Source organism: Lissotriton helveticus, chromosome 10, assembly GCF_964261635.1.
Source record: "Lissotriton helveticus chromosome 10, aLisHel1.1, whole genome shotgun sequence".
In the NCBI taxonomy this organism is placed as follows: domain Eukaryota; kingdom Metazoa; phylum Chordata; class Amphibia; order Caudata; family Salamandridae; genus Lissotriton; species Lissotriton helveticus.
Window position 1 is genome coordinate 229107493 of NC_136071.1, and position 14253 is coordinate 229121745.

Genomic DNA, 14253 nt, shown 5'->3' on the forward strand with positions numbered 1-14253 from the left:
GCCCATGTTTCTCCATGAGGACCAGTTCCTCCCACATGCCCATATGTAAACAGGCATAGCTTGGTGAGCAACTGGCCCCCATGGCTACACCTCTGGTTTGCTGATACAATTGGCTGCTGAAGTGAAGCATTATCATTTCATGTCATTACCGATCATTCTTTTTATTATCCCACTATAGGGCTCAGGGGTCACTTTGTTCATATGAGGGGTTGCTTTTACTCATTTCAGGTTGGCTTGAGTTGGTATTTTACTAATTCAAAGCTGTAATATTGTGCCTGGAGTGATAAATGGCTTTTGTAATTTTACAGCTCGGCAAGGACAGCACTGTACTAGTCCTATGCTTAAAGACTTTGCTGTACAAATTTCAAAAGACTTTGTCATTTTCTATCTCCGCGTGGATAGCACTGTGCTAATCCTATGCTTAAAAACGTTGATAGAAAAACAGACATTTGAGGTGAGCAGATCTAGAGTGTCGCTGGTGTTGAGAGTGCTCTAACAGGGGCTGCTTTCCACCTAAACTTGAGAACTACCCAGAGTTCTCTCCTTCTTTTTTGCATATATATATATATATATAGTCCGGTAGAAGGCTATTGGAAGCCAAAATGCGTAGACCGTCCTGTTTTGTTCATAATCTTGCACTGTGGTGTGGTAATAAATAGTTTTTGAAATAATTACCTCTGTTGTGGTGCCGTGACTTTCGCCGTACAAGAGGATTGCAAGGAACGCGAAGGAGTTCGAGACATGTATATATATATATATATATATATATATATATATATATATGCAAAAATGTATCCCAACACGTAACAGAAGGATACGGACGAACTCCACAGCAAGATGTACAAGCAAAGGTTTATTCGTGCAGAGTGACTGTCTACGCGTTTCAACTGCTCACAGCAGCCTTGATCACAACAGTGGACGCCATAATTAACAAAGCATAATATATATTATATATATTATATATATATATATATATATATATATACATATATATATATATATATGATACATATAATAAACTGAGTGAGCAAACCCAGGTCAGAAGATTGCAGAACATGGGATAAAAGCTCTTTGAAGAGAGGTAAGAAATAAAAACCCATCCAAAGGAGAATAGAACCATCCTGTACTTACATCCATCTTCCTATCAAATTCATGAGCAACAGCTGTGGAAGCGACTGCCACTGCCAGAGCAGATGAGGCTGCCACCTTGCTCTGCTTGTTCTTTGGCTCATCTTTTTTGTCCACAGGTAGATGGACGAAATCTGGTGCCGCCACTGGCTGCACGTAGTCTGAAGGGAAGAGTCCAGATCTTCCATGAATGGCTCCAAACTTCCAACCTGTGTTAGGCATATGAACAACAATAATACATATCATATTTCAGACATTCATTAAGAGCTGGTAATTAATTACCATAGTTAGGGAAAGGTACCATTCACAGTAAGGAGAGTAAAGAAAACATTATTTGGCTCACAAAGTAATATATTTATTCTGGAGAAAAGCAAAAAAGATAAATAATTGGTATAAATATATAGAGACAAACATGTCACTCTGTTTTCACAATATTAGGAGGGCAACCAAATCTCCTTGTTCACATTGAACTTTCCAATTCGAATTGCATGTATCTGTAATCACTCTTTTGACTTCAATTTCTTTCCATATTTTATTTTTCAATTAATTTCCAGACGTAGACAGAAAGCGATCAGAGAAGGAGAAGAGTAACAGGAGAGAATGAGATTAAGCATGGATGGAAAGGGAGAGATTGAACAAGGAGAGGAAGAGAGCGGGCTGCTTTGAGCATTTATGCCAGGGCTGGTTTTGGTTCCCCAGTCCGGCTTACCTGTTTATCACCAGTTCCCAAATCAAGCGATCAAACAACAATTTGTAGGAATCTTGATGTCTTACCAGTTCCAATTTATCACATCTATGCTGCAAGAATGGCTGTCTAAAAATAAAAATGGGGGCGGGTGGCCAACCAGGATGGCTGAGCGGACCTAATCCACCGAGGCTCCGCGGCGAGCAGAGGGATAAAGTCACCAAAATAACTGTGGGGGAGGTTCTCCTCACTGAAAATGGAATGCGAGGAGGCCAGGAGTAACAAGGCGCGGAGAGAAGACCGGGGAACGGCTGAAAGGCACCAAGCGCCGCCGGAGCAGGGGAACTGCGCGGCAGCCGGGTGATGGCGTGAGACCCTCACCGGAAGCAACATGAAGCCGCAGTACGGAATTGAGGACCTGAGGACCGGCCCCGGAGGTGGGAGGGGTATGTCTGCCGGGGAAATCAAGCAGGAGAAGAATCTGGAGTGGTGACGAAGGCCTTGTGAGTCTGGTAGGTGAAGCCAGACAGGTGGGCCTTGACTGCTGTGAATGTGTGCAGGCGGGGTGGGGACTCCCCGAAAACTGGAGAATGATGTAGTGAGGCAAGAGGGTTGTCCCCCCTCCTTTGGCCCTCTCTTGCTACCGGGACGACATGTGGAGGCGACAGGCTGCTCCCTGACTTTAAGATGGCGGCTCGGCGAGCTCCTGTGGGCCCAGAGGTATAAGAGAGACAAAGGGAGCAGTGTGAACACACAGAGGCAATGCCCCAGTCAGTAGCACGATGGGGTAGGCTGACATGAGCAGGCAAGGAGTGTGGGCGGGTACAAGGAGCACTACAGCACAGGTCAGTGGGTATACTGGCGCCTGACCTCAGCATGGTGGCCCCACAGGGATTTTAGAGCTGCACAGGCCATAATAGCGAGCAGAGGTGGTCCACAGGAAGCAGGCCTCTACCCTACTGCGGCACTGCTTGTGGCACTACTCCATAGAGCGGAGGTACAGGCTGAATGGTCGACAGTATAGCCAGGGAGCTTCTTCAATGTAACTGCATGCCAAGAAATCATGCGCCCCTGCGAACACATTCCAACGTACCAGGACTCCATGCATCGCTGCAAAGGCCATAATCCCTCCGCCAGAACAAAGCAATTCATGAGCAACTAAGGGGCTCATCAGTTGATCATAATCCGCTTTGGGAGACACCATATTGCAAAGACACAAATCCGGGGCCCAGTCGAAATCGCAACTCAGGCAATGAAAGACAGGCTGGATGCATGTGAAAAAGGAAAGGAAAATCGAAACGATAATCCATAAACTGCACTCAATGTAGCAAGAGACAGCGCTCCATAATATTCAAGCATTCGGTTGCGGAGCAGCAACAGCTGTGACAGATCTTCTCGCAACACAGGACGTGCATCCATTTTGGAATAAACAAAACAACAGAAGTACGCTTGCAACCAGAGCGAGCATTAAGGGAAATCCACCAAACAGGCTGGAAAAAATGGAATGAAAAAATGCCGGGAACACACCAAATATAGTTTGAAAAGAAGTTACAAGGCTACTGTTAACAACTTTAAAAAAGTGAGCCAGCCCTGTGGTGGAGGACGCATTAACGATAGTGTGAATTAATTCACCGAAATGCAAGGGCAAATCCGTATTTACTAAAGCGTGCACTTCTGTGCGGGTGTTTGCCATGTGAAGGACAAATGTTTCACGAGCAGATGTGAGGGCGACTTCTTTCTGAGACAATAGAGCTCTTATGCGACTCATCTTGTTGAACTCTGCTTTCAAGGTCGGAATCTACGGCCAGATGGAAACATCGAGCTTCCCATGTAGAGGAGGAAACATTACGTTTTTACAACAGACTACACGTTCACTGACTGTAACCACATAAGGAATGCCGGCTACCATCCCACAACAATCTTCATTATTTAAAAGTAAATAACTACCATTTGCTAGTAATGTGAATGTGGGTATGATAGCAGGTGCCGATGTACCTTTCAAAATACAGGCTAAATTTGGCTCATTCTGATTGCAAGAGCCATGCAATTGGATATTCCTACACATTAAAGAGTGATCTGGTGTTGTAGTGCAATCCTCTCCATTCAAATAAACCTCTTTTCCCTCCCGAAGGCACCTATAGGTAAATGGTAATGACCAAGCTTCATGAAGATAAGCGTTGCCCAAAGGTTCATATCTGCCAATTGCGTAGTACTGCATGCAGGCTTCGAACTTGAATAGGGGGAAAGGTAATGTGATCAGCCCATGGATAAGCCACACAGCTGAATTTGTTTCGGCCACAGAAAATGGTAACGGTTCTAACGTTTCAATATGCAAGAAAAAGTTGCATCCTTCATAGACATAAAACGTCGCTTTTCAATCAAATTAAAATGGGCAAACAAAGATGAAGTATTCATGTAGTGCCATGGCACTTTTCCTGATTTCAATGTCTGCAAAGTCCAGGCAAACTGCATAATAGAACGCAATTTATTTTGACCATGGTACAAAACAGACACATCATCTTGCACAATATCAACAACAGATGAAAAAATATTATCGAATGTGTAAATGCGGGAAGAAAGTGTGTTAATGCTGTTATCTACAACTGCTAGCACTTTTTCTAAATTTGCTTGATCTATTGCTCTAATGCGGGAAGCAGCCTCAATCTGGGACAGTTTCCAAACTTCGTTGTAAATAGCAGATATCCATCTTTTCGATCTGACGGAAGCCGGGCCCTTGACAAAATCATTCAGATCAACATCATCAGTCAATTTAGATAAATGCAGCTTAACTGACGCTAAAGTGGAATGTTTGAGCCAACTCTGACATAACTTGCCTACAGAATAGGTAGTCACAGAATGGCCACTTTCAAAACGGGGATCCACTCTAACATGTGTATAGCCTTGAGCTAAACCCAGAAAATGATGCTGGCAAGAATCTGCACTTTTGTGCCACAGCAACCAACCCTTAGGATCCAAACTGGATATGTTAAAGGTAGAATTCAGTAACAGCGTCTGCAACTCCCTAATTGAAAAATTGGTATTATTATCCCAAACGGAGTATTCATCTAATTCAGGAAAAGAAGGAGCGCTTAATTTTTTTGTAGTAGCCAATCCACAGCAAGTTGTAGAATTCAAAAACAACATATGGTTTGGGATGAGACATGCACTATGCAAAGCCTCAGTGCCTTGCACTTGCCAACTTTTAGAACCCCAAACTGATTTAAAATCAACTGTGTCCTTCCACAGTTTATAGCCCCCAACAGCCAATTGGTCTAGAAAGGACTTCGAATATAATAATTTCGTGTGGGTAAGTCTAACCTTGGAAGTGGACTTCTCGGTCATTTTAAAGTAAAATGCATTGGGATTTGACTGATTAAAATCAGTAAAGTAAGTGAACCTCTTTAAAAGAGAAGGGGAGCTGCCTTCAACAGGAGTGGGACAATGTTCCCATTGTGTATAATTAACTATATTCCTCCTGGTGTTAGCCTTAGGCAGGTAGTGATTGCCAAAGTGTTGATAACAAAACAAACCACCATAATTTGCGGCATCTAAATACAAATCTTCAGCATCAAAGGCAGCATAATATTTCAAATCAGAAAACAAAGCTTCTACGGCCTGAACATCCCAATCATCAGAACGTATATTTTGTTTAATCACATCACCCATAGAAACCCTTAGAACATTTGGGACATTAATAACCTCTGTGGGTCCGTGGATTTGAAATCTAATAGCACCCCACACAATCCCATCTAAGACGGGCCAAGCAGTAATATTAACAAAAGCCAGGTCCCTATTCAATCTATGCGATGAGGAATGAGGTGCCAACGTTCCATTAACGTGTTGAATACATGTTCTTTCTTCTACATAGTGTCCGTTGACAAGACGGAAAAAGTACACCACAAATCCAATTGACATGAACAAGTAAATTGAAAAAAGCACCAACCAAATGTAGGTCCAATGAGGAATAAAAAAATGTTTTTTAAACCATGTTGCATGAACAGAAATTTTTGAAGGGGTCTTCGATGTGTTAGAGTCAGTGTCAAATGAAAATCTGAACTCTGTAGCCAAACAAGTTTGCAAAACAGGCATCGATAAGTCTGTGGGGTAAGTATATTCAGTCTCATCAAGATGAGCATCAGGAGGAAAACTGAATAAAGGACTGGAAACTGCAGGTAACTCGAGGGCAACGTCAGGCCTGGTATTAGAAGCCGGGTCCAAAACTGAATGTCTCAAAAAAGATGGACAGGAGACTGCTGGAGTCATACTAAGAAGAATTGGCCACTCTGTGTAGTTTGACATTGTCAATGGAGATGTACCTTTCTTCTTTACGACCTGGAAGTGGTGGCAAAATGACTGTTCTTGTGCCCTGCACTCCAAGTACAGGAACAGGAGCTCGATATGAGGGACCAAATTCTTTCTTGTTTTCGATCTTCTCTTGAACCAGTTCTCCAACTCGGGGTAGCCAGCCAACTACCGGAATCTGCAACGCAGCATCAGATGTGGAGGGCAGTGTTCCTTTGCAAGACTGTCTCTTGTCTCTTGTAGATTCTGTAAAACATGACAATGTTCATCTACGTCAAAGGGAGCAGCAACCGCCACCTGGTCTAGACCTTCAAGGTCCGGGACGAACATTTTGATACCAAAGAGCATTTCGTATGGGGTCCGCCCACCCAGAGACCTTCTAGGGAGATTATTAAGTGCACGTTGTACGCCATTGAGATAGGCTAGCCAGTTCCTGCCAGTGCCTATAACCCTAGCTGTCAAAGACTGCTTTAAATCTCAGTTCATTCGTTCCACAACACTATTACCGTCAGGTCTGTATGGAGACGAAAACTTGACTTAGACCCCCAACAAAGTCATGGCATCCTTGTACGCCTTAGGAATGGAAGGTGCCACAGGCAAAAATCCCTACAAAGATACGCAAGTCTCTTATGACAGTTCGCGAATCAGCGCTGCGGTGTGGCCACACCCAAACAAAGCGTGTGCAAGAATCAACTGCAACTGAGATATACTTATACGCAGTATCAGAGGAAAAAGGACCGCAGTGATCTAAATAAACACAACCAAGTGGTCTATTAGAAATGTACAACTGTGTCTGGGGCGGACGCGTAGCAGTCGAAGGTTTGATCTGCTGGCAAATGTCACATTGAAGGACATAATCGCGCGTCTGTTTATACAGTCCCCGCCACCAGAAACGTTGTTGTAACCGAGAAACAGTAGCCGAAACGCCTGCAGACGCAACACCCTCGTGGGCGGCTGTAATCAGTGTGGACCTGCGGTCCGCGTTGGGAATTAATCTTTCACCAACATCCCGTATTATCACATAAGAAACTTTATCAGGACTTAAATGATAAGAATACTTTGAAGGGAACCCCTTAGGATATTTACTTCCCCTCGTAGCGGCAACAGCCGCCAAGATGTCATCATCAATCTTACTTTTGGAACGTGTAACTGCTGCAATCAAATATGTCGAAACTGCTGTTTTTGCGGCCTCATCAGCCAAACTATTGCCGAACAGTGTGAACTCCCACACGTTGATGACCAAGAGTATGAATTACATACACGAGTGGCAGCTGCTCTTTAAGTTCAGCCACTCGGACCAGATCATTTTATGTTTTATTGTGCTACCTTTGGAATCACGAAAATCATTCTGAACCCAAAAGAACAGGTTTTTCATTGTAAGACTGGACACAGTAGTAAGAATCACTCACAATAAGAGTAGTCACACCAGGATCCGCGTACTCCAATGCAAGCATCAGAGCACGGAGCTCTGCCAATTGTGCGGTACAGTCCCCTAATGTATGTACATCATTCACCATGGTACCTACCACAATGGCGCAAGCTGAAACGTATGCGTGCTTAGACCCATGCGCAACGTGCGCTGAACCATCAGTGTATATGATACAATGGAAATCCTCCAAAGGCCGCATAGTCAACGGAGCAGGATGAACAAACTCATACTGCAAAAACTCTTGTGACTGCAAGGAGGCATCAAAAATAAATGTGACATCCGGAGATGTCAATGATGCAGCCCATTGTACCCACCGTGGCTGCAAAGCTTTAGAATTTGGTACACTGTCTTTCGTCACTGCCTCTAGTGCAGGATACGGGGTAACAGCCAACATGCATTTTCCCTGCGACAGTGCACGTTCCTTAAGAATCGCCATTTGCACTGCTGTCAAAACTTTTTCCACAGTGGAAAACCGCATTTCAGCCGAAGTTACAAGTGTGACTTGTAAGGGATAGGCACTGTGTCACCTTTGTTAAAAGTAAGGTATGTGAAACCTACCGCCCCAGGGATGATCCTTATCACCAGGCTGGTGTGGTTAGCACGAGTCAGTAAGAATTTAGATTCTAGAAGATCAGCCTGCAGAGATTGCAAAATGGCTGAATGTTCAGGCATGAAATAGCGCTGGCACTGACTAGTGCGAGTGTCTCCTAGGGCACTGACTGTTATGTGCTGAATTTATCAGCTAAGATATAATCAATAAAGTTTTTCACCAAATCATTTTTCTTTCTGAAGTTTCTTGAGTATTTTATTCATACTTGTAAAGTTTTTCATTTGTAAATATGGTTTCTTTCATCTGGAATTACATATATTCAGTATACGTGTTTTACATCCAATTTGTTTTTCGAATAAACAAAAAACTGTATTCCAATGCATTTCGGCCTGGGGCCTTCATCAGGGAAATCTGTGAAACAAGAATTGTATCCATCACGAAGTGTTTCAATATGCAACATGGAGTTAACAAAACAGTTAACTAACATGGTGAAAATACATACTTCTTAAGTTACAAACCCTCCATAATTGTATTACTAACTTTCATTGTCATTGAACATAAACACAATGTTACCCTTCGCTTTACGCGTTTACTGTGTGTTTGGTGTGTGTAAGGAAAATAACATAAATGACTTTTAAACTAAGCGCTTTAGCCAGTGATATAACGTGAGTATTTCATAAGTTGCTTTTGTGTGGTAGCTTAATGCGGCAACAATGAAATGCGGGTAAATATACTAGAACGCGATAGCGTCTTACCTAAGCGGGTAGATGTACTAGAACGCGGTAGCGTCTTACCTAAAGTTATGTGGACTGTTTTTAAACCTACATTACATCACGCGCTTTTGATTAAGCACGCGTGGAGATTCAGTAAGCAGCCTACGCATAACAGTGAAAGCGCGATGTTACATTAGATACGGCTAAGGTTCTTACCGGAATACGCTGTAACAAAGTATCAAGTCTGGATTAGGAGCCGCCGTTCTCTCAACTGCAAAGTCGGCGTGTGACGTATGTGGGATGGGTTAAGCCTTAAAATAACGCGCGCTACTATTAAAGGGCCAGTGTACAAAAAGGAAGTAAACCGTGTGGGTACATTAATCTCAAAAAGCGGTCATTGCATGAAACTCACAAATACATGCACAGCACTGTACTGACACTCTTATATCAAAAACCAACTTAATTATAAATAACAGCTAAATTCTGTCCGTTCATTAATTCCATGTGGGCGTAGAGTCTGTAAATAGTATATCCAGTGGTTTTCTCGTTTTAGCAAAGCTTTTTTATTGTCCGTCTCCTCATTTTTTTCCACTATTTCTAGGATGCAAGCCTTCATTTGGTTGATTTGGTGGTTATGTTCAATAAAATGGGTGGCCAGCGCTGATTTTAACACTTTGGTTCTTATGTTACTTTTGTGCTCTGTTAATCGGATTTTGAGTTTACGTTCTGTTTGTCCGACATAAGCATGGCCGCAGGGGCATTTTATCATGTATATGATATTTTTTGTGTCACATGTACCGTTAACCTGTAACCTGATTTTATTACCTCTCATAGGGTGGGTGATCGTGTTGCCTTCCATAATGTTATGGCAATTGCTGCAATTTCTACAAGGTGATGTTCCTTTGTATATAGTGTGCAGTTTTTCCACTGATGGTTTCTTGATGATTTCTCCTATGTTTTTGGCTCTGGTGAACGCAAATATGGGTTCTTCGCTGAATACATTGTTAAAATCAGGTTCAGTCTGTAAAATGCGCCAGTGTCTTTTAATAATTTTCTTGAACTGTGGGCTAGCTGTGGAATATTTACTAACACAAGTGGTTCTGTTAGCCTTTTTGCTTGTTTGTGCTGTCAATAAAGTTTTTCTGTCTTTGGTGCTAGTTCTTTCCAACGCTCCCTGTAGTACTTCATCTGGATAGCCTCTTTTTTTGAATTTGTTTAACATGATTTGTGTGTGCGTCTTCGAATCTTCCGGGTCTGAGACAATTCTTTTTACTCGAAGGAGTTGAGAGTATGGAAGGTGTTGTTTGAGGGGCATGGGGTGGAAGCTCTGGTAAGCTAATAGATTGTTCCGATCAGTCGTTTTGGTGTACAGGGTCGTTTCAATTTTATCACCTATTTTCTTGACGGTTACATCCAAATAGTTGATTTCACTGTCATGTATGGTGTAGGTGAATTGTATCCTTTGATCAACAAGGTTCAGTTGTTGGATATTGGAAATTAAGCGTTCTTTGGTGTCATTCCACAAGATGAAAATGTCATCAATATATCGCAGATATAGGCGTAGTCCTTGTTGTCATTGTTCTTTCTGTAAAATATGATTGTTTTCATATTGGTGCATAAAGATATTAGCGTACGAAGGAGCTGCCGGATTTCCCATGGCAGTTCCTGACTTCTGTAGGTACCATTTGTCTTCCCACTTGAAAAAACTATGCATTAAGGTGAAATTGAGTAGTTCCAACAAAAATACTTTCATATTTTCTTCATATTCCATGTGAAGTAGTGCTTCTTCTACAGCTTCTATCCCCAACAAGTGAGGAATTGAAGTGTACAATGCTTGGACATCGATAGTACACATAGTTATGACCTCATTCGGTACCAATTTTATGTTGTCAAGCTTGATTAAGAAGTCCGTGGTGTCTTTGACATAAGAACTCATGGTAATGACATATGGTTGAAGATATTTGTCAATCAGTTTTCCCACTGATTCTTGGATGCTTCCACAAGTGGATACTATTGGGCGACATGGAGGTTTGGCAGGATCTTTGTGGATTTTAGGTGTTAAATAAAATTTCGGTGTTTTCGGATAATCTGTAGTGAGATATTTTTTCATTTTGTCATCCACACATCCTTTTGAGATGCCCTCTGAGATTATGGTTTGAAGAACCGCTTGTATTTCCTTCGTAGGATTAGTGTTGAGTTCCATGTACGTATTCTCGTCCTGTAGATGCTCCACAGCTTGCGATTGATAGTAGTCCATGTTCATTATGACCAGAGCGCCACCCTTGTCCGCTCTCTGACAGATAATTCTGGGATTATCCGCTATGTTTTTAAGAATGGCATATTCTTTTTGAGTCAAGTTTTTGGTTTTGCTTTTTCTTCGGTAATTGATTTTGTTTAAATCCTGTTTGACCAGTTGCTCAAATAGATCCAAGGTCTTATGGCTTATAGGTGCCATGTATGTACTTGTGGTTGTTAAGCCTTTTAACGAGTCTTCTTTGTTGGCCTGTTGTTCTCCTACAATGTTAGAGAAAAAGTGTCGAAGTCTAAGTTTTCTCATAAGCTTGAACAAGCTAATATTGACTTCCAGGTGATTTGTATGTGCCGTAGGTACGAATGACGTGCCTTTTTGAAGAATTTTCATTTGGAGTTTTGTAAGATTGACGTCTGAAATGTTGATTACCAAACTGTCTATCGATTCTTTTTTCTGTCTTTCCTGGTAGTTGCATTCCGGGTTTGGGGGAGGTCTTTCTCCTTCACTTGTTCTGGGTTTTCTTCTTGACCTCCTGGGTCGTCTCTTTCGTGGGGGCTTACTCCTAAAAAAGGCTGACCGGATGTGGAAGCACTCGCTGTAGGTGTTGGTGCAGTAGGTCTTTTTCTAGATGTGTCTGATGTACCATCAGTGTCTGAGGAGGAAGTATCCGTCTGTTGTGTATAGGGGCGGTTTTGTCTTCTTCTTGCGTATACCTCTGAATTGAAAGAAAATTACGAAAATACCGACGTGATACCATTGACTATAAATTAGATGAAGTATATAATTGGGCAGAGGTATACGCAAAGAGACGACCCAGGAGGTCAAGAAGAAAACCCAGAACAAGTGAAGGAGAAAGACCTCCCCCAAACCCGGAATGCAACTACCAGGAAAGACAGAAAAAAGAATCGATAGACAGTTTGGTAATCAACATTTCAGACGTCAATCTTACAAAACTCCAAATGAAAATTCTTCAAAAAGGCACGTCATTCGTACCTACGGCACATACAAATCACCTGGAAGTCAATATTAGCTTGTTCAAGCTTATGAGAAAACTTAGACTTCAACACTTTTTCTCTAACATTGTAGGAGAACAACAGGCCAACAAAGAAGACTCGTTAAAAGGCTTAACAACCACAAGTACATACATGGCACCTATAAGCCATAAGACCTTGGATCTATTTGAGCAACTGGTCAAACAGGATTTAAACAAAATCAATTACCGAAGAAAAAGCAAAACCAAAAACTTGACTCAAAAAGAATATGCCATTCTTAAAAACATAGCGGATAATCCCAGAATTATCTGTCAGAGAGCGGACAAGGGTGGCGCTCTGGTCATAATGAACATGGACTACTATCAATCGCAAGCTGTGGAGCATCTACAGGACGAGAATACGTACATGGAACTCAACACTAATCCTACGAAGGAAATACAAGCGGTTCTTCAAACCATAATCTCAGAGGGCATCTCAAAAGGATGTGTGGATGACAAAATGAAAAAATATCTCACTACAGATTATCCGAAAACACCGAAATTTTATTTAACACCTAAAATCCACAAAGATCCTGCCAAACCTCCATGTCGCCCAATAGTATCCACTTGTGGAAGCATCCAAGAATCAGTGGGAAAACTGATTGACAAATATCTTCAACCATATGTCATTACCATGAGTTCTTATGTCAAAGACACCACGGACTTCTTAATCAAGCTTGACAACATAAAATTGGTACCGAATGAGGTCATAACTATGTGTACTATCGATGTCCAAGCATTGTACACTTCAATTCCTCACTTGTTGGGGATAGAAGCTGTAGAAGAAGCACTACTTCACATGGAATATGAAGAAAATATGAAAGTATTTTTGTTGGAACTACTCAATTTCACCTTAATGCATAGTTTTTTCAAATGGGAAGACAAATGGTACCTACAGAAGTCAGGAACTGCCATGGGAAATCCGGCAGCTCCTTCGTACGCTAATATCTTTATGCACCAATATGAAAACAATCATATTTTACAGAAAGAACAATGACAACAAGGACTACGCCTATATCTGCGATATATTGATGACATTTTCATCTTGTGGAATGACACCAAAGAACGCTTAATTTCCAATATCCAACAACTGAACCTTGTTGATCAAAGGATACAATTCACCTACACCATACATGACAGTGAAATCAACTATTTGGATGTAACCGTCAAGAAAATAGGTGATAAAATTGAAACGACCCTGTACACCAAAACGACTGATCGGAACAATCTATTAGCTTACCAGAGCTTCCACCCCATGCCCCTCAAACAACACCTTCCATACTCTCAACTCCTTCGAGTAAAAAGAATTGTCTCAGACCCGGAAGATTCGAAGACGCACACACAAATCATGTTAAACAAATTCAAAAAAAGAGGCTATCCAGATGAAGTACTACAGGGAGCGTTGGAAAGAACTAGCACCAAAGACAGAAAAACTTTATTGACAGCACAAACAAGCAAAAAGGCTAACAGAACCACTTGTGTTAGTAAATATTCCACAGCTAGCCCACAGTTCAAGAAAATTATTAAAAGACACTGGCGCATTTTACAGACTGAACCTGATTTTAACAATGTATTCAGCGAAGAACCCATATTTGCGTTCACCAGAGCCAAAAACATAGGAGAAATCATCAAGAAACCATCAGTGGAAAAACTGCACACTATATACAAAGGAACATCACCTTGTAGAAATTGCAGCAATTGCCATAACATTATGGAAGGCAACACGATCACCCACCCTATGAGAGGTAATAAAATCAGGTTACAGGTTAACGGTACATGTGACACAAAAAATATCATATACATGATAAAATGCCCCTGCGGCCATGCTTATGTCGGACAAACAGAACGTAAACTCAAAATCCGATTAACAGAGCACAAAAGTAACATAAGAACCAAAGTGTTAAAATCAGCGCTGGCCACCCATTTTATTGAACATAACCACCAAATCAACCAAATGAAGGCTTGCATCCTAGAAATAGTGGAAAAAAATGAGGAGACGGACAATAAAAAAGCTTTGCTAAAATGAGAAAACCACTGGATATACTATTTACAGACTCTACGCCCACATGGAATTAATGAACGGACAGAATTTAGCTGTTATTTATAATTAAGTTGGTTTTTGATATAAGAGTGTCAGTACAGTGCTGTGCATGTATTTGTGAGTT

At 41.6% G+C, this 14253-nt stretch overlaps 1 protein-coding gene across 1 annotated transcript in view; it reads right to left on the bottom strand.

The window, feature by feature from the left end:
* The window catches only part of MYO15A (myosin XVA), a 1426381-nt gene that overhangs the window by 313992 nt on the left and 1098136 nt on the right, over window positions 1-14253 (bottom strand). The window contains exon 49 of the mRNA XM_078662701.1: window positions 1132-1337. Within this exon, the coding sequence (XP_078518827.1) occupies window positions 1132-1337 (206 nt within the window). The remainder of the gene's footprint in view (window positions 1-1131; window positions 1338-14253) is intronic.